The following is an 18919-nucleotide window of genomic DNA, read 5'->3' on the forward strand; positions in this document are numbered from 1 at the left end:
CGCCACGTGCTCGGGCAGCTGCGGGGTGGAAGCCGAAGGCGGCCGCCCCAGCCGAGCTCCGCGGTGACTTGTGTGGCTGCCACGCTGCCTTGCGTGCTGGCAGCTGGCTCGGAGGAAGAGAAGGAGGAGGAGGAGGATGCTGAAATGACGGAGGAGCTGCTTTGGGAAGGGCTTTTCTTGGGAAAGTTCTTCTGTGCGGCGCGGGGTGGGCTCCAAAATTGTGTGGCTGAGCTGGAAACGGGGCCCACCAGCGCTCTGCTTCCTGAAATCAGCCGCTCTGCGAGCACCAGCGTGGGGGCTGTTCCCTCCATGGTCTCCTTTCCTTTCTGACCATCCCTTTTCCACCATCCCTGTCTGCGTTCGGAGCCGGGACAGCAGCTGGGGGCCACCCTGGGTGCTGCCAGCATCCTGCTGGGTGTCCAAGGGCCAGGAGCAGTAGGGCACGATGCGTCCTGAGGCTCCCAAAGGTCTGTGTCAAGGCAACCTGAAGGTTTATTAGGGTTATTGTTGCTTTGTGGGTGGAAAGCCTGATTTTGTCCAACTTCACCCACCTTTGATGTGGTAAATAGAAGTGCCAGTGACTGAGAATTTGCATGTGGCTGCTCTGAGCGGCTTTGGGGTGAACGTGGTGCCAGAGCACGCAGACTGCGACCAGCACAGCTTGTGTGCGAGCACAGCAAATACCAAATAGCCTGGGCAAATCTGCTTTGTATGGCTTGCTCCTTACCAGCACGGCATCTGCTGAAGTTCTGCACGGCTGGGCCCCGTTGTCACCGCGTGGGACACCAAAAGCTCTGCTTTGCTGCTACCCCGCTCCTTTTTCTGCTTGCTTGCTTGTGCACAAACTCAGCTCGTGGGCTCCAGAGTGAGCCAAAGAAAACACCTTAAGGAATGGCTCTAGGGATGACAAAAATACTATTTTTAAAATACGAATTGATGAAAGCCGTGCTGAAAGCAATCCTGCAGAGGTGTTGCTGGGGAAAAGAAAAGCCTCGTGACTTTCCTCTGATAAGAAAATTTCCTTCCTGACGCTGCTGGCGTCCCCCGGGGGGGAGTTTGTGCATCTGGAGTCCATCGCCGGGCTCTCTGCTTCTGAACGACTGCCGTGTGCTGCAGAAATCGCTGAGCTCCCTCCAGAGCAGCCTCCCACCACGTGCACGGACCCGAAACATCTGCGCTCAGGCGGCGGTGAGTGACTCACTGTCCCCAGCCCCAGCATGGCCACATCCGAAGCGTTTCGGCTCCGTTCCTCCAAGCGAGCAGGGCTGAGGCCGTCCCAGCTGCAGCCTCAGCAAAAAGCCCCAGGAACAGCAGGGCAGGACCAGCACTGGGCTTCTCCCGGGACCAGCTCCTCGCTCTGCTGAGGCTCTGAGCAGCCCCAAGCCCTCTCTGCTCCTCTTTTTGCTCCGAATCACTGGCAGGCGTTATGAATATGCATGTGCCCCAGCACCTTAGTGCGTCTCCTCGAGCAGATCCTGGCTGAGCGTAAAATTAAACTTGCAAATCGCCGCCTTTTCTTTGCCTTCCCGTGTTTGTTTGCTTATTTATTTATTTATTCATTTTTCTGTTGTCATCAGCTTTGTTATCATGCACATACCTCGGGTACTTCAGGGTGCGAGGAAGGAAAATTAGCCAAAAATACTCATTTGGGACAGAACATCCACTATTTAAATTCCTCCCTGGAAGCCTTGTTCCTTGTTAATTATGAACAGGCTGGCGAGCAGCATCAATTTTAATTTCTAAGCTAGCGTTGATGTGGAAAAATCTGCCTTTGTTTCAAAGGGCGTTTTAGATTTTATTTATTTTAACAGTAAGGAATCTGCTGGCGCTCAGACACTGTGATGTCTGAGCCCTGCACTGGCAGTTTGCATCTTTTTGGGGTCTTTTTGCTGAACCCCTCGGGCTTCACTTGCATTTCTGGAGCTGGGTAGGGACTCCTCTCCTGCAGAAGGCCCCTGCAAGCCCAGCTGGGCTCCAATTGGAGACGGAGGGCTGCATCATTTTTGGTAGCATCCCCCAAAAATGCCTCTGGGTGGATGGGGCTCTTGCGTCTGGTCTCCCGGAGCTGTGCACAGCCACCACCCCCAGCAGGCTGGGCACGGACAGAGGCACCCTCCCGATCTGCAGGCACAGCTGCAAATCGAGCTCCCAGTTTTGAAGCGTAGCTGCTTTTGAAGTGTATTTGCTTCATCCTCGATTGTTCTTGTTGCTCTCACCCACGGAGCTTGGGTCAAGGCTTTGCCAGCTCCATCACCACAACATCCTTCCTTGCTCACAGGGAAAAAATAAAAAAAAAATCAAGCGGTTATAAATATAGCACATCTCAGGGTATTTTTATTTGCTTTTTAGCTCTGAGCTCTCCAGGTTTGGTTGGTCCAGCTTTGCTCTGTAATCAAAAGGGTGAGGAGCTTCCTTTTCTCCTCCGCAGTGAGACCGAAGCCTCCCACGTGGGCACTGGGGCCACCGAGTCATGGGGACGATGCGGGAGCCTTGGGGACACGGTGAGAGCTGCCCAGGTACCGTGTGTCTGAGGTCTTGCTTTTGTGGGCACCCCCGCACTGCGCCTCCCAAATATTTGGGGGTCCCTCCCTCTCTAGCAGCGTCTTCCACCGAGGATGGTGTGGGGCTGCCAGTGCCTCTGCACCCCTATTCCCCCAGCTCTGTATACCCCAACCCCCAGCTCTGTGCACCCCAAGCTCCGTGCACCCCAATTCCCTATCTCCATACACCCCAATCCCCCAGCCCCACACACCCCACACCTAGGGCACCTTGCACCCCAATCCCCCAGCCCTGTACAGCCCAATCCCCAAGCTCCGTGCACCCCAATCCCTTATCTCCATCCACCCCACACCTGAAGCTCCCTACACCCCAATCCCCCATCCCCCTATTTCCTAATCCCCATACACCCCAGTTCCCTATCTCCATACACCCCATATCTGGAGCTCCCTACACCCCAGTCCCCCAGCCCCATACACCCCAACTCCCTATCTCCATACACCCCAAACCTAAGGCTCCCTGCACCCCAATCCCTAACCCCATGCACCCCAATTCCCTATCTCCATACACCCCAATCCCTGCCCCCACACACCCCAACACCCCATCCCCATGCACCCCAATTCCCTATCTCCATACACCCCAACCCCTGGCCCCATACACCCCAACACCCCATCCCCATGCACCCCAATCCCTGGCCCCATACACCCTAATTCCCTATATCCATACCCCCAAATTCTAGGACTCCCCGCACCCCAACCCCTGGCCCCACACACCCCAATTCCCTATATCCACACACCCCAACTCTAGGACTCCCCGCACCCCACCCCCCGGCCCCACACCCCCCATTTCCCAGCCCCACACCCCCCATTCCCCCCTTCCCCCCCCCCGGCCCCTCCTCCCCCGCCGGACCCCGGGCAGGAAGCGGCCGCAGCCAACCAGGGCCCGAGCGGATCCGAAGGGATCCGACGGGATCCGAAAGGAGCCGAAGGGAGCCGGAGGGAGCCGAGCGCGGCCGAGCGGGGCCGGGGCGCGGTAGGTGCGGGCCGGGCGGGGACGGGGGGCGCCGGGGGGGCGCCGGGGGGGGGGCTCCGGGCGCGGCTCCCGGGGCTCCGGGAGCGGCCCCGGCCTCGGCCACAGCCCCGGGGCCTCTCCGGGCTTTGTGCTGGCGGGGGGGGAATGAATGGGACCGGCAGGGGGGGCCCCGAGGGGCGTGGGGGGGGCCCCGCCGCCTTCCCCTCGCTGGGGGCTCCCCCTCGGGGCCCCCCCGGTTTGGGGCTGAGCCGCGGGGAAGCGGCTTGGGGAGGGAGAGACGGGGCGGGGGGGGGGAGCGGCGAGGTTCCCGACACCCTTTGGGTGTCTTTTTTGATTTTCTTTGATCTTTTCTTAATTGTTTGAATAGATATTTTTTGATTATTATTCTTTTTTTGTTTTTTTTTCCTTCCCCCCCCCTCTTCCCCCCCTCTTCCAGGGTGCTGAGGAGACGCCCCAGCGATGCTCTGCCCGCTGCTCGCCCTGGCGCTCAGCCTGGCAGGTGAGGGGGGACCCCTAGGGGGGAGCAGGAACCCCTTTGGGGTGAGCGGGGACCCCCTTGGGGTGAGTGGGACCCCTCTGGGGGAGCAGGGACTCCTTTGGGGTGAGTGGGGACCCCTCTAGGGTGAGCAGAGACACCCTTGGGGTGACTGGGGACCCCTCTGGGGGAGCAGGGACCCCTTTGGGGTGAGTGGGGACCCCTCTGGGGTGCTCCTCCCGGGCACAAAGAGGGGCAAACCCTCACCACCGCCGCGGGAGGAGGGTCCCGGTGTTGAGGGGCTCCACGTCCCACGTGCTGCAGCCGAATGGTGAAGGCACAGCGGGGTCACGTCCTGAGGGATGTCACGGGGCTGGATCCGGCCCCACACTCAGCAGCTCCCGGACCTCCTCCGGGCAAGCCACCAGCGCCCGCTGGCTCCTGGAGAGGGATGAGTGGTCCTGGCCTGGCTCCCTGAGCCCTTTGCCAGCACACCAAGGCTCGACCCAAACCCCTGGCATCGCTGCAGCAGCCCCCTGTGGCTCCACAGCACAGGGGGGGAGTGGGGATGAATCCTTTTGGGATGCTCGCCAGCCAGCAGCCAGGCCGGGTGATGTTCCTAAAAACCACCCACAGGCCTTTATTAATAGCCGGAGGGAACTGTGACGCCGTGGGGCCTGCCAAGAGCCAGGCTGGCTGCCCGGGCGCTGTGCTTGTGTCTGTCCGTCTGTCTGTCCGTCCGTGTCCCCTGGCAGGGCTCTGCCAGCCTGGCTCCCTCCTGAGCTCCTCTCCTGCAGGGATTTATTGGGGTCAGGGTGTCAAACCTCGCTGCCGATGCACCTCCCTTGGTGCCAGGCTGGATTTTTCCCCCTTTCCTTCCCCATAAAACACTGGGGAACGTGGCCCTGCTGGGACATCCCCACCCACTGCTGTCATTCCCTAGGGGACAGGGGGCGAGTGGGTGGTGAGGGTCTGGGGGACGGATCCACGCCTCCGCCCACGCCACTGCCAGCTCAGCAAGTGCCACCCAGTGCCACCTGGGGCTGGCAGAGGGACCTGGGCACGTCCCACCTGGGCATGGCACTGGTGCCATCTAGCGCCGCTTCATCGCCTCCATCCTCTCCACAGCCCGCTGTTGGGGTGGCTTTTTGTAGACCCTACCAAAACAGAAGCGGCCCCGAGCAGGTTTGGGCACCCACGGGTGCTCCTGGCAGTGCTGTCCCCGTGACGGGTGGCACTTGCTGCCTGCTGGCAGCTGAGGGCAGCAGTGCCCCGGGTTTGGGCTCACCCCTGGGAGGCTGCTGGTGTCCCCAGCTTCGCTTTGCTGGGGAAGGGCTGGAGATGTTTTCCTCCCTTCCCAGCCCCTCGATTCTCTTAGTCATTAATTAGCCAGCTGGATAATTAAGGAGATGCTTCTCTCCTGCAGGTGCCATGGAGATCCAGGTCCCGGAGGAGCCCGTGGTGGCCCTTTTTGGCCGAGACGCCACCTTGCGCTGCTCCTTCTCCCCCGAGGCCAATTTCAGCCTGGACGACCTCAGCCTCATCTGGCAGCTGACGGACACCAAGCGCTTGGTGCACAGCTTCTCCGGCGGCCGGGACCAGCTGGCCGACCAGGGCGGGGGCTACGCCAACCGCACGGCCCTCTTCTACGACCAGCTGGCCCAGGGCAACGTCTCGCTGCTCCTCCGGCGCGTGGAGATCGCGGATGAGGGCAGCTTCACCTGCTTTGTCCGCGTCCGTGACTACAGCAGCGCCGCCGTGACGCTGCAGGTGGCAGGTGAGAGGTGGAGAGGTGTCCCGGGGTGCCTCCCCCCATGAGAAGGGTTCTCTGTCACACTTTCATCCTCCACGCAGCCTCTTTCTCCACCTGTGTGGTCTCCACATGAATTCAGTGCTCCAGCTGGCTGCATCTCCCCCAAAATATTCCTCACAGGGGGGCTGATCCCTTCCTTGCTGTGGTGGGGAGGTTCTTGGCTCAGGTGCCACCTGAGGCAGCGTGGTCAGGAATGAATCAGAGCTGGGGAGGGTTCAGCTGGTTGGTGTCATACGCTGGAAGGTGGTGGGTTGCTCCTGGTCCTTTTGTCACCTCCGTCACCTCCTGCTGGCTTTCCTTTCCCTTTCAGCTCCCTACTCCAAGCCCAATTTGAACCTGGAGCCCAACAAAGACTTAAAGCCGGGGGACCTGGCGGCCGTGACCTGCCACGCATCCCGCGGCTACCCCGAGGCCAGCGTCCTCTGGCAGGACAGCCAGGGCACCAACATCACGGAGAACATCACCACGTCCCAGGTGGCCAACGAGGAAGGTCTCTTTGACGTGCACAGCGTCCTCCAGGTGCTGGTGGAGCCCAGCAGCACCTACTCCTGCCTGGTGCGAAACCCGGTGCTGCAGCAGGAGACCCATGCCTCCGTCACCATCACAGGTGAGGCAGCCTGGACCAAATTTGGGAAAGGAAGGGATGGGATCTCTTCTGAAGAAGGTGGCCGTGGTGGCACAAAGCTACCCCAGGGGTTTGTACACCATATCCCGGCTCTGCCTCTGCCCATGGACCTGCAGGATGGCCCGAGGCTGTGCTCTCCTTCCCTGTAGCTCTGTGCCAGCATCCCATCCTGGAGCTGGAGGTACTTGCTGAGCTGCAGTATAGGTTTTGCAAGATCTGTGGGTGATTTTGGAAAGGTCTTGAGATGTTTTCCTCCTTCTAGCTTTGCTGGTTGCCCTGTCCCAGTCTAAACCACCCTGGAGAGCCAGCACAGGGCATGGTGGTCTTTTTCTCCTTAGCACATGCCCATGGGATGCTTTCCATTTGCAGCTCCCCATCCCATCCCATCCCATCCCATCCCATCCCATCCCATCCCATCCCATCCCATCCCATCCCATCCCATCCCATCCCATCCCATCCCATCCCATCCCATCCCATCCCCTACACAAACCCCACATCACTTGCACTCTCCCCTGACCTCCTAATTAATCCTGACCAAAACACCCTTGGGGCATACCCTGTAGCAGTGGTACTTTTCCACCTGGGCTGCTTGGCCTGGAGACCAGCACCTCAGCAAACTTTTTGCCAGGTTTGCCAGCTCGGCTTGTTTGTCTCTGAGCCTTGTTCAGCCTCACTGCTTCGCCCTGACAATGTCTCGCTCTGCTGGCCTGACAAATCGGGAGTTTAGTGGCGTTTATCCTGGATGGCCCGGGCAGAGAGCGTGGGCAGGGCTCTGTCGAGGAGATGGGTAGGGCTGTGCCTGGGAGCTGGGTGACAAAATCCATGGCTGTGAGCTGCGTGCCCCAAATCCTGGGGCTGGCAGGGACCCATCCTGTTGCCCTCAGAAGTCCTGCTGTGTCCCAGATGCTCTGGGGAGGGAAGAGATGAGCTCCAGGAGAGATCTCCCAGGAATCTGACCCCATGGGCTCCACCGGTGGCTTGCAGGACTCAGCCTTGGCACACCAGTGACTTGCCACCAGCTCCAAGTGGCTTCTGCTCATCCTCACTCGCTCGGCTTTTATAGCTGCCTTGGAGCTCTTTATAACTTTACACACTCCCCGGTAGCGTTAATTAGCATGTAATTGGCACGGCAGTTGCTGGGTTGTGAAGGTGGATTCCCGGTGGAGCATCAGCCTCTTGGCTGCTTGCAGCAAACTCCTCCAGCAAGCGTCACACAGGTGCCCGATGTTGGCCATGGCCGAGCAGAGAGGAGGACACCAATAATGCTTCTGATCCTCTTCTCTAAGGGATATTTGTCCCTTGTGATGGGGAAATATCCCCTAAACTCCACCTGCCTTTCATACCCCTCGGCATTATAACTACAGAAGGATTTCTCTTTCTCTCCCCCAAGGCCAACACCTCGCCTTCCCCGCTGTGGCTCTCTGGGTGACAGTGGGACTCGCCATCTGTGTCGTGGTGCTGCTCATCGTCCTGGCTTACATCTGCCAGAAGAAAATCCGTGAGAGCTGCGAGGAAGAGGAGGAAAATGCAGGTAAAGCATCCCCGCCCCATCTGGGTGCACACCCTGCGGCAGGCGATGGAGCAGGGGACGCTTTAACCTCTTTCCTTCTTTGGCACATAAACAAGCGCTTTCCTCTTGTTTTTGTTTCTTCCTCCCAGCACATTTTCACCTTTCTGCTCTGCCCTTCTCCATCTCTTTCTCCCCATCCTCCCGCTCTCCTCTGAGCATCCTCCGCGTGCCCAAGGCCCTGGCAGGACATCCGTGCGGGGAGCGTCTCCTCTGAGAAGATGCCCCTGGGCTTTGCCACCACAGAAATGTTGAGCGCGTTGACACGCGGAAATAGCATGAGACAGAGATGCTCCGTGCTCGCCCTTGCTCTCCCTTTATCCTCTCATGCTTTGTTTTGAAAGAATTAATGAAAGGCGTGTTGCTGCCTCTTGGGAAGCACTCTGAAATGCCTCCTTTGAAAAATGTTTCTGTGCCAGCTCTCGTTTTCTGCATTCTTCCCCTCCTTTGGTTTGTTTCTTTTTATTACGGAGAGGTGTTTGCATGGCAAGTGGGGCTTTATTCCTTTAAAAAAAAAAGCTGTTGTGCTCCGAAAATGGCTGCAGAAGCAGCTTTGCTGGCGTTCCCCACTTGTTTTCTCTCGCTGGCTGCAGGGCTGATGCGTTCGCGTTGCCAAAGCCTTGCCCTGACAGTGTTGTGCTGCGCAAGCTGCAGCCGCCCTGGGTTTTGCTGCTCTCCCTGCCTGCCGTGAATTTATTAATTGTTATGGTTTTATTATATTATATCTATCTTTTTCCCCTTGGAACACAAACCGCAGTGAATTTTCCCTTTTTCTGGGGGATTTGGAGTGCCGGACAGCTCGATCGTGGCCCTGAGCCAGCTGACCTTTAGCACAGGACACTGCTCCCAGGCTGCGATGTTTTCTCCCTGACCCTCAGCAATAACCTTTACTTTAAATAATAACCCTGCAGGACCCTTTGTGGGAGCTGCAGGAAGCAGGAGCAGCAGTTTTTGCTGGTCTTTCTGGCCGGGAACAGCATCACAGGCATTCAGAGCATCCCACTGATGGGGCAGCCAGGGATGGAGGCATGTCCACCAAGCCCAGTGGGCTTTGGGGAGAGGTCTGCAGGTGCTTCACACTCTCCCGGTTGCTGTTTTGTAGGGACGGAGGAGCAGGATGAAGATGGGGAAGAACCCAAGACAGGTGGGTGCTGTCAGGTGGGGTCTCATGGCTGTGGGGCTGTTCCCAGTGCTCCCAGGACCATGCTGAGAACGGGACGGGGGACGGCCACCTTCAATCCCTCCATCTCCCTGTTAATGTGTTCTGCTCCCAAACTGCCAAAGGAAAGGGGTTGGGGGTCTGAGGCTATTCCGTGCAAGCTGACCATGTGCTGGTTTTGCTTTTTGCAGCTCTGCAGCCGCTGAAGAGCACAGAAGACAAAGCAGGTGAGCGCATCTGCTGGGTGTCCTTGTGCCCTGCTCCAGGAGCCCGCTGGAGGGGACACAAGCTGGCTCGATGCAGCAGGAACTGTTCCTCCACAAGCCGGTCAGCTTGGGATGAAGTGTTTTTTTTTTTTTGCTTTTTTTTTTCCCCATTTGCTGTAGAACGATCAAATTTCCCCAGATTGCTTCTATCAAGCAGCGCTCTGGTTTGGGCCGCTCTGACCGATGCTTGTATTTCCCAGCCAGAGATGAAGTGATGTGAGCAATGGCTTTGATGCGCTGTTTGCTCAGCTATAAGATGCTTCTGAGAAAGTTTTGTCTCCTGTTCAGGTTTTCCTCACACGTTGGGAGTTCTCTTGGTCTGAGATATATTCAGGCATCTTAATCTTTGCACCCAAAGCTGTATTTAGTCCTCAGGGTGCTGGGACTGTGAGAAATGGAGGGGAGCAGCGCAGGGGGCTGCATCCCCAGCTTTCCCTTCTGATCTAGCCTGGGTTGAGAACAGCCTTGTCTGGGCCTTTGCCAAGAATTTGGGTCTCTGCAAATGTGGGTGACCACTTTCAACTCCATGCCTGTGGATTATTATTATTAATATTTAAAATTTGATTGCCAATTTTAATTTCTTCCTTTCTTTTTTCTCCTTCCCTAGATAACGAGCAAGAAATTGATTGACGTGAGCTGGGACAGCTCCAGGCAGCACCCTGTGCCCCGCACCACCCTGCGGTGACAAACCCAGGACACCTCAGAGGGACAGGGACACCCCCGACCCTCTGCCACCGCCGCTCCGGGTGCCGTCCCCCTCTTCCCGCGCCGGCCGCATTTTCGGGGCACCCCGGGGCTGGAGAGAGGCTGCGCCTCCCTTTATCCCCAGCGAGCCCCCAGAGCCACCTCCCGAGGGACCTGGCACATCGTGTCCTGCGTGGGGTCGCTGGGTGTCTGTCCGTCCTCATCCCTAAGGAGCGCCGAGCTGTGCCCCCAGGGGGAGCATCATTCCAGAGGCACATTAGGACAGTTATTATTTTAATTTTTTTTCATCTTGCACCACTGCAGTTCCAACCGGACTTTTATTCTTGCCTTAAATGCATGGTTATGCCATGCTTCGAATTAACACAGGATTTTTCGGAGGGGTGAATCTTCTCCCTGTCCTGACCCTGCAGCCGGAGGCAGGGCTCAGGGAATAACTAGGGCTGTGCTGCGTGATGCCTTTTTTTATTTTGGAGGGGTTGGAAGGCGGTGGGTGGCAGAGGCAGGGGATTTTAGCAAGGGGCAAGGGATTAATGCCACCCACAGAACCTGGGTTCAGCCCAGGGATGCTGGAAGAACACCCCAATCTCATTTTTAAGGGAAAAAACAAAAACAAAACCACACCAAAATCTAGTTTTTAAGAGAAGTTTGTGCATCCATGGGGTATGTGACAGGTGCTCATCCCCAGCTGGACCAATGTGCCTATTGCCTAATTAAATATTAAACAATAACTCGGGGGCACGCGGGGGGTGCACTAAAGCCCTGCAAAGCGCCTTAGCATCCTCGATGCCCCGAGTGTTTGTGCTGGAAATAATGCTTGTTTAAGTCAATTTGGGTAAACCCGCCCGCTCGGATGGCTGCGGGAAGGGGCACCCCAACGCCAAACGTGGCTGGTGCTGGGGGACGAACACAGGCTGAGAAATGGGTTTGCTCGTGGCGTGTCCCTGGGTCCAGCGATGGGTCTCTGTTGGTTGTCATTTTTATTTAAAATCCAAGGATCTGGAGGGTTTTGTGCCTTGACAAATAAACTCGTGGGTCTTTTTGGATAATGGCTTCTGGGCTCAAAGCTCTCCCCCCTTCCTGTATTTTCAGAGGTGGCTGAGGGTTGTGTGTTACTATGAGAGGAAAAAGGAGCGAGGATGAACTCAGGTTGTTTCCTGCCTTAAAGCCCCGTTTCCTTCCCAAATCATGGATGGCTCACACTGTTTCTAGAGTCACTAGAGGACACAAGGGCCAATTTTGGTGGCGGAGGAGGTCTATGGGAAGAAGGACACAGACCTGTAGGATAACAGGCTTCAGTAGTCCCCCTGCTCACAGGATGAGCTGCTTCACACCATGCATTACGTTTTTGGGTTGATTTTGTGAGATTCAGCACAGCCAGAGGAAACCCCTGATGTCCATCCCCATCTGTGATGTGTTCCCAAGGTGTTTGGTGGCCTGGACTGGCCCTGCAAGACCTTGCATGGTGCTTGCAGCCTTGATGGACTTCTTTATGGATGCTCAAATTAATGCATGCATATTTTGGACCTGAGCTTTGCTTTGGCTCTGTCTACAGCTGCCACGGTGGCATCATCCATCACCAGCTGATGAGCCTTGCCGCGATAGCTCCACTTCATTTTCATACCTAGAGCAGCAGAAGAAGGTGCAAAATCCCAAAGCAGCCACCATTATCTTTGTACCAGCCATATGAAATACCCCTGAAATTCAGGCTGCTGTTTAATCCCATCCGTCGGTGGGGTTTGATCAGGAGCTGCCAGGGGATGGGGTCTTCTTCAGCCCGCCGCAGCCAGCGAGGATTATTTTTAGCTGTCCTTCCCGGGCGTGCAGCCAGGCGCTGCATTTTAATAGAAAAATATTTCTAAAAGCGAGACAAGTTAAAGCGTGCCGGTATCAAACTCGTATTAGGGAGGGGATGGATGGTTATTTCATTTAGGGGCCATGATGTACAGCCTGAATTAAGCACTAGTGCAATTTTTAACGAGGTGCCAGGAGGTACCATTAATATTAGTTAGCACCCAGACGCCGGGCTGGGGGAATAAAGCCATTAACCCTCCCTACCCGGCACTGATGAGTGATGGGACGAGTCGTCCTGAAGCTCAGGACCTTCACGGTCTTTAAAGATCCCGAGATAGCTCCACCAGCTCGCGTGCTCCCACCACCGCCAGCTTCTCCTGTGGATTTAATTATGGAGGGGGGGTGCAAACAGCTGGTTGCAGGTTAATGGGATGGGATGGGATGGGGCAATGCCTCCATGGTGCTTGTCATGAGATGAACTCGGGGGTTTGGACTAAACGGTCTCCAGAGGTGATTTTCAGCATCAACTGCTCTGAAATTCCCCATGGGAGCCACTGCACAGAGAGGAAAGGGGATGTTTTAGGACACCCCCGTGCCATAATGCAAGCACATTCACTTCTTGTTCCCCTAAAAACCTTCTCAGCTCCTGGGTCTCTGCTCCAGGAACTTGGACTTTACTCACAGCCAGCTGCTAAAGGTGAGGAGCAAAGCACCAGGGTCAAGGATGAGAGCAGATGGAAGCAGAGGGTTTTTTAAATCACTTTCCACCTTTGTTTGCAGCTTCTCCTGGCTAAGCAGCATCCAGAAAAAAATAAATCCATCTGAAATCCAGGATGCTTGTTACCTGGTGGTTCCCATTTTCCTGCAAACATCCAAACAAAACACTCTCTTTTGGTGTGAAAGAGGGCGTTTCATCCCATCTGAAATGGCCTTGCCCTTTGAGACCACATGTTCCATATGGCTACATTTTCTTTCATTTCCCTTCCGTTTTCCCCCTGATAAAAAGCTTTGCTTGGGGAACAAATGTGGAAGTTGAAGCCAACTCAAAGCCATCATCCTCCACCTGCTCCAAAAACCATGCCCGTGTACTCACAAGCATCTTCTCAGGCAGAAAAAAGCTTTGGAAAACTCTTGCCTACATCCTTTTGGTGGGGATTAAAAAGTGGCATTTTCAAAGCACTGCTATTTTTAAAGAGGAGTTTGTATTTTCAGAGCCAGTTGCTCTCTCCCGGGACCCATTTTTCGGAGCCAAGTCCCGGACGGGTTATTCCCTGCTGCCACAGTGCATCTGGTCCTGATATGTCAGAGTGAACCAAGGGGCTGAGAGATGTTTTAATTACAGACTTGGCTATCCAGCGTGATTTGTCACGGGCAACTTGAGCAATTTATCCATCAGCAGTTAGACGCAATCTGAAGCAGAAGGAGCATTTATCTCGGTGACTCAGAAGAGAGATCTGAAATGAAACGGGGGAATTTCTTAAGGCTCCTACCTGGCATTCATTTTCAAACCTGGAGCACGTTCGCTGTCTTTTCCCATGTGTGCCCAGGGGCTCGTTTTCCTTTGGGATGGATGAGGGTGAGGAAGGGTGCTAATGGGGTGGCTCGGCTGCCTTTTTAATGCCGTGTCATGACCGGGAGCCAAATCCCTGGACGATGCTCTCGCCAGCAGGATCTGGGCTGCAGACAGGGTGATGGCATTATTTTCTCAGGGCGGGAGGCGAGGAGAGGTTGTTGTTGCTCAATGAGCCTTGGAGAAGCATGTGCTGTCTCAGGTAAGTAGAAGTCGCTAAAGCGTCGCCTGATGAGCATTCAATTCCCCGATTAATACAGTATTTAACACTCCAGTGAAAAAAGCACCCTGGCAAACAAACGGATGAGCCATGGAGAGAAGAAGTGCTGACGGTGCAGTTCTTTTCCGTGCGTGAAATCATTCTCCGATCTCAGGGAAAACGCAGGTGCTGCTTCTCTCTGTGGCACGCGGCCAAGCTGGGCGCCCCCATCCCTCCCTGAAGGGCTGGAGGGGAAGGATGGTGCCCACCCAGCCCTGGGCTTTTCCCTTCTTGCCAACCTTAGCACGGTTTGCTCCGAGCTCTTCCAAGCCCAGGCAAGGACAGCCAGTGTATGCGAGGAGAAAGCCAATGTCCCCCGGTGTCCTTCAGCACCGGAGGAAATCTACAGCCAGGGATGGGAAGGGTTATTCCTTCAGAGCCATTAAATGCAGATCACAGTGATGGATGTTGGCGGGAGGTGGTGGATGTGTTTTCCTTGATGTGTTTTATTTTTATGTGTGATTGTTTTTTGCTTTTTGCTTTTTGTTTTCTGCCTATTGATCTCATCTCCAAAACGAGAATAAAAACCGTTCCCACCCATCAGATTCAGCCTTTCCCACCCCAGCTCCTGGAAACTTCATTTTTTTTTTTTTCACTGGAGTGTTAAATACTGTATTAATCGGGGAATTGAATGCTTATCTGGCAATGTTTAAGGCTCATCAATCTCCCCTCCACTGAGCGAGCGCAGGGCATGAGCTGGGCTTGGAGATGACCCACTGCTTGCTGAATTAATAAAGAGAGCCTGAGCTGCCAGAGAGGTTTTTCTTGTTGTATCATTTATTCATCACTCATAAAACTATCCACGCTTCGGAGAGACCACAGCAGATGTGTAATGCATGGGCCTGCAGCAAAGGTGGGCGCTGCTGGGATTCGGCTGCCTCCCCCGAGGCCACGCAGCACGTGTAACCCCAACCCCACCCCGCAGAGGGACAGAAGATGCTTCATCCCATAAAACCCACATTACGGGGCACGCATGCAATGCTCCTGTAGAAACACACAATGAACACAACCACTTGTGTTAAGAACCCCCCTCGGCTTGTTCAGCACCAGGGCACTGTCCCCATGCCGAGGAGACCCCACTGCCAGCAGCTTCTCGTGACCCCAACCCCTCCACCCAGCACAGCCATGTACAGCCATTAGTCATCCTACTGTACGCACGAGCAGCTGTGCCAATTAGCATAATTAACACATGAGGGCCAATTAATCTCTTGATTATGCCTGCCATTCACTTATCAGCTGCTATTATGGGAAGATCGGCTTTTGTACCTCTGCTTTCTATGCAAATAAGCCGGTTATGATGCCTTCATTACTTGACGTACAATTACCCAGCGCAGATACCCATGAAATCGAGCACGGACAGATTGCCAGCGTGCACGGGCCAGAGCCCAGGTGGATTTGGCAGCTGAAGGAGCTCTGAAAGTCCTCTCTGTGTCTGAAAGTGCCACCTCGAGCAGTGCACCACACCATGGGTTTTGGGGAATGGGTTTTCTGGTGCAGGAGACCAGAAACATTTGTGGGATCGTGGCTGAGCCCTGGGCACACCAGTGGCCAACACTGGCTCCAGCTCAGCCACAGGGAAGGGGACACGGGCACAAGGGATGCTGTGGCCACAGGGGCTGCTGGCCCTAGATCCTGTCTCGTTGCCACCCCTGGGCTTGGTTCTGCTGCTCTCTGGTATCAGGGACGCTCTGGAGGCCAGCAAAACCTGCAGTCCATGGAAATATGGTGGGATGCAATATGTCCCCACCACGTTAGCCCTCTGTCTGTTCTACCATGGTGACCTCTTGTCCCCAAACAAGTGCCTGATGCCACCCCCACCATGCAAGGCAGGAAGACACAGAACAATGCTCTGGGGCAATTCCAGGTGTAGGGTTGGGGAGATTTTCCCTCCTGCCCCTTGAGGGAGGAGTGTCCCAGCTGGGTCTCGTTGACCTGGGTAGTCCCTGGGTGCTCCGAGAGCTGGGTGGAGACCCAGGTGCATCCCATCTGCTCTTCAGGGAGTTGGTATAAAAAGCTCCTGAGCAGCATCTTCTCTATCTGTTGGTTTTGTCAGGCTCAGGATGGGGTCTGGAAGCAGCCTGGGTATTGCTCTGCTGTGCTGGGCACTGGCTGAAGCAGTGTCTTACAGCCCCTGGGATCTCTCCGCAAGGGACTCAGGGGTCTTGAGGGTCCGAGGGGACTCTTCGTGGAGATGGCCTCAGGTGCCTTCCTTCTCCCAGCCCTCCCCATGGGCTTGGGTGGATGTCTCCCAGCTCCAGGCTGCTGCCCCCCTGCACCCTGTGGCTGTGCAGTGCCAGGAGGCTCAGGTGGTGCTCACGGTGCACCGGGACCTCTTTGGCACTGGGCGCCTGGTCCGGGCTGGGGACCTGACCTTGGGCACGGCTGCCTGCACACCTACGGCCCAAAATGCTGCTGAGAACGTGGTGACCTTCGTGGCTGGGCTGCATGAGTGCGGCAGCACCCTACAGGTGAGGTGGGGTGCTAGGGTGAGGGGCTGCTCCATCCCTGGTGATGCTGCTTGGGTAGTGGGTTAATGGGCTTTGATCCACAATGGAGTGATTAAACGGGGGTTATTTGGGACTAGTAAGTAGTAATGTGCTGCATAACTCTTCTTGGGAATGGCTCAGTTCTAGAAATGATAGAGTAAAGGTGATGCCAAGGGCTGAGGTTGGGGTGAGGAGTACTACTGCTAACAGCAGCTCTTGAGTGAAGTGTCTTGTGACCATCGCAGGGCTGGTCTTGTGTATGCGTGCTGTCCTTGAGCCCTAGGTGAACCTGCTGAATGGCAAGCAAGGCTTGTAGTGTTTTTCTTATATCTCTTCAAGAGCCAGAATTGATGTGCTCCCATTTATTTAGGAGGAAGGAGGCTTCAGGCCTTTTGTCCTACAGCCCTTGCCCAGCTGATGTGGGCACTTCTTGGGGTGGTAGCCCTCAAGACTGATCTGTTATGAGGTCAGCCTTATCAGGTGCAGAGATGCCAGCCCAAACCTTCATGGCAGCCTGAATGTGGAGGACAGGCTGTTGGGGTTGCAGGTCCTGGTACTGGGTGCCTGACAGTGCTGAGGTTCATTTTGCTGACTTATCAGCTCTCCCATGTCCCTTCCAGATGACCCCAGACTCCTTGATCTACAAAACAAGCTTGTTCTACAACCCCACTCCTGCTGGCAACACGGTCATTGTAAGAACCAGCCCAGCCGTGGTTCCTATCGAGTGTCACTACCCCAGGTGAGCCCGTGGGGCCATGTCTCTGCTCCTACAGACCTAGGGTGGTGGTGATGGCATCTCTGCTGACACACCTCTGCTTTTAGGAGGAGCAATGTGAGCAGCAATGCCGTCCGGCCTACCTGGGCTCCCTTCCACTCCACGCTGTCAGCAGAAGAGAAGCTGGTGTTCTCCCTGCGCCTCATGAGCGGTGGGTGCCCCCTCTGATCCTGGCCATGAATACTGAGATCCCCGAAAAACCTCGGGGCTGGGTTACCCCACACCTTACAGCAGGGATATGTGGAGTTCCTGCTCAGTTAGGAGGCCCCACGAGGAAGGGAGGGCAATGTGCATTTTTGCCAAAGCAACTTGTGGCTTCATCTGTGCCTTCCAGATGACTGGAGCTCCGAGAGGCTCTCCAATGGCTTCCAGCTGGGGGAAAGCCTGCACCTCCAGGCTGATGTCGTGCCGGGGGGCCATGTGCCCCTGCGGCTCTTCGTGGAGGACTGCGTGGCGACTCCGAGCGTGGACCGGAGCTCCTCGCCCCGCTATGCTTTGATCGACCTCAGCGGGTATGGAGGGGGGCAATGCGGCCTGCGTGGTGGTGCCACATCTCCTTGGGGTGTCCCTGACTTCTGCCCCCTGTCCAGGTGCTTGGTGGATGGGAGAGCCGATGACAGCACCTCAGCCTTCGTGTCCCCGCGGCCGAGGCAGGAAACACTGCAGTTTGTGGTCGATGCTTTCAAGTTTGCAGGAGATGACAGGAACCTGGTGAGATGTGTCTGACCCCCTGGCTCTGCCCCTACAAGAGCAGTGCTGTCCTGCATGGAAAAAAATCAACCCAAACTGTGTTTTTTTGGCTTAATTTCCCTTCCAGATCTACATCACCTGCCACCTGAAGGTCTCCCCGGCTGACCAGGCCCCAAACCCTCTGAACAAGGCCTGTTCCTTCAACAAAGCCAGCAGCCTGTGAGTACCTGGGGGGCTTGGGCAGGGGGCAGCCCGGAGGAGAGGGCTCACGGGTGGCTCTGTTCCAGGTGGGCTCCCGTGGAGGGCACTGGGGACATCTGCAGCTGCTGCGAGACAGGCAACTGTGCACTGTATGGAGGCTACTCCAGGAGAAATAACCCCCTGGCCAGGTGGCCAGGGAGGCGCTTGAGGAGAGACATCTCTTCCAGGCAAGGTAGGGTTTGGCGTGCCCCAAAATGCACCTAATTTGGTGACCTCCCAGGCTGGGATGCTGGAAGGCCTGAGATGTCACCTCTCAGGGGTGAGCTTGGCTCTTCTCTGCTGTCCTTGGGCAAGAAATTGTCCCTTGTGCATAAAGCTACACAAAACTACCTTGCTATAAGCCCTGAAATCCCAATGGATCAGTTATTGCCTCTCCCACCAGCTCACCCATACACATCTCTTCTTAGGTGGGTCCTCAAGGGCAGCAGAGGCTGAAGTCTCACTTGGACCACTGTTAATCCTTGACCCAGCTCAGGGCTCACGGAGTGCCTCGGGACGGATTGTGCCAGCAGGAAGGGCACCGCAGGGTATGTGTCTGTGTGGCTGTGCCTTCACCTCTCTGAAGGTGACTCCAGGTTGATCTAATTGTGAATTCCTCCATGGTTTCATGCCTAGATGGACTCTCTGGTGTATCTGCTGAACAAAACTGTCTGGGGGGCTTTTTTTTTTTTACCCCCATGCTGCCTGCATATTGCGCCACTGCCAGATGGTGGAAAGCCATAAAATGTGTAGTAAGGGGATTTCTCTCTTCTAAAGGGGATTTTTTTTTTTTTTCTCTTCTAGGTGCTGCTGAAGGACTTCCTATGCTGGTTCAAGTTGCTATGCTCGTAGCAGCTGCTGTGCTGAGCTTAACTGCCCTTGGAATATTTCTCGCATGCAGAAAGTGCAGTTGCCCTCTGGGAATGTCACTGTAACTCCCTGTTACTAATAAAAAAAAAAAGTTTCTGTC

General features: G+C 55.7%; 2 protein-coding genes across 3 annotated transcripts; both read left to right on the plus strand.

The window, feature by feature from the left end:
- The first annotated feature begins 3378 nt into the window (after window positions 1–3378).
- CD276 (CD276 molecule) lies at window positions 3379–11184 on the plus strand. Of its 2 annotated transcripts, none has more exons than XM_068695234.1 (8): window positions 3379–3528; window positions 3965–4027; window positions 5430–5780; window positions 6127–6423; window positions 7832–7972; window positions 9111–9152; window positions 9359–9394; window positions 10041–11184. In XM_068695234.1, the coding sequence occupies exons 2-8, from the start codon at window positions 3988–3990 to the stop codon at window positions 10061–10063; spliced, it is 930 nt and encodes a 309-aa protein (XP_068551335.1). In that variant the 5' UTR covers window positions 3379–3528; window positions 3965–3987; the 3' UTR covers window positions 10064–11184. The 2 variants fall into 2 exon arrangements, with proteins under 2 accessions (XP_068551335.1, XP_068551336.1); XM_068695235.1 differs by having other exon boundaries at window positions 3423–3532.
- A 4594-nt stretch (window positions 11185–15778) lies between these two features.
- On the plus strand, window positions 15779–18919 carry LOC137862822 (zona pellucida sperm-binding protein 3-like). The gene is made up of 9 exons (XM_068695226.1): window positions 15779–16226; window positions 16865–16983; window positions 17067–17170; window positions 17354–17531; window positions 17610–17730; window positions 17837–17928; window positions 17997–18142; window positions 18378–18497; window positions 18754–18919. The coding sequence occupies exons 1-9, from the start codon at window positions 15819–15821 to the stop codon at window positions 18882–18884; spliced, it is 1419 nt and encodes a 472-aa protein (XP_068551327.1). The 5' UTR covers window positions 15779–15818; the 3' UTR covers window positions 18885–18919.

Source organism: Anas acuta, chromosome 12 (genome assembly GCF_963932015.1).
Source record: "Anas acuta chromosome 12, bAnaAcu1.1, whole genome shotgun sequence".
Taxonomy (NCBI): Eukaryota; Metazoa; Chordata; class Aves; order Anseriformes; family Anatidae; genus Anas; species Anas acuta.

What these genes read in the sequence shown, in the direction of transcription:
- LOC137862822 (XM_068695226.1), top strand. Translation starts at nt 15,819, where the DNA reads ATGGGGTCTGGAAGCAGCCTGGGTATTGCTCTGCTGTGCTGGGCACTG. An exon ending in CTCCCTGCGCCTCATGAGCG is followed by an intron (nt 17,171 to 17,353) that starts GTGGGTGCCCCC and finishes TGTGCCTTCCAG; the next exon opens with ATGACTGGAGCTCCGAGAGG. An exon ending in GCTTTGATCGACCTCAGCGG is followed by an intron (nt 17,532 to 17,609) that starts GTATGGAGGGGG and finishes CCCCCTGTCCAG; the next exon opens with GTGCTTGGTGGATGGGAGAG.
- CD276 (XM_068695234.1), top strand. Translation starts at nt 3,988, where the DNA reads ATGCTCTGCCCGCTGCTCGCCCTGGCGCTCAGCCTGGCAG. An exon ending in CCTGGCGCTCAGCCTGGCAG is followed by an intron (nt 4,028 to 5,429) that starts GTGAGGGGGGAC and finishes TCTCTCCTGCAG; the next exon opens with GTGCCATGGAGATCCAGGTC. An exon ending in GAGCACAGAAGACAAAGCAG is followed by an intron (nt 9,395 to 10,040) that starts GTGAGCGCATCT and finishes CTCCTTCCCTAG; the next exon opens with ATAACGAGCAAGAAATTGAT.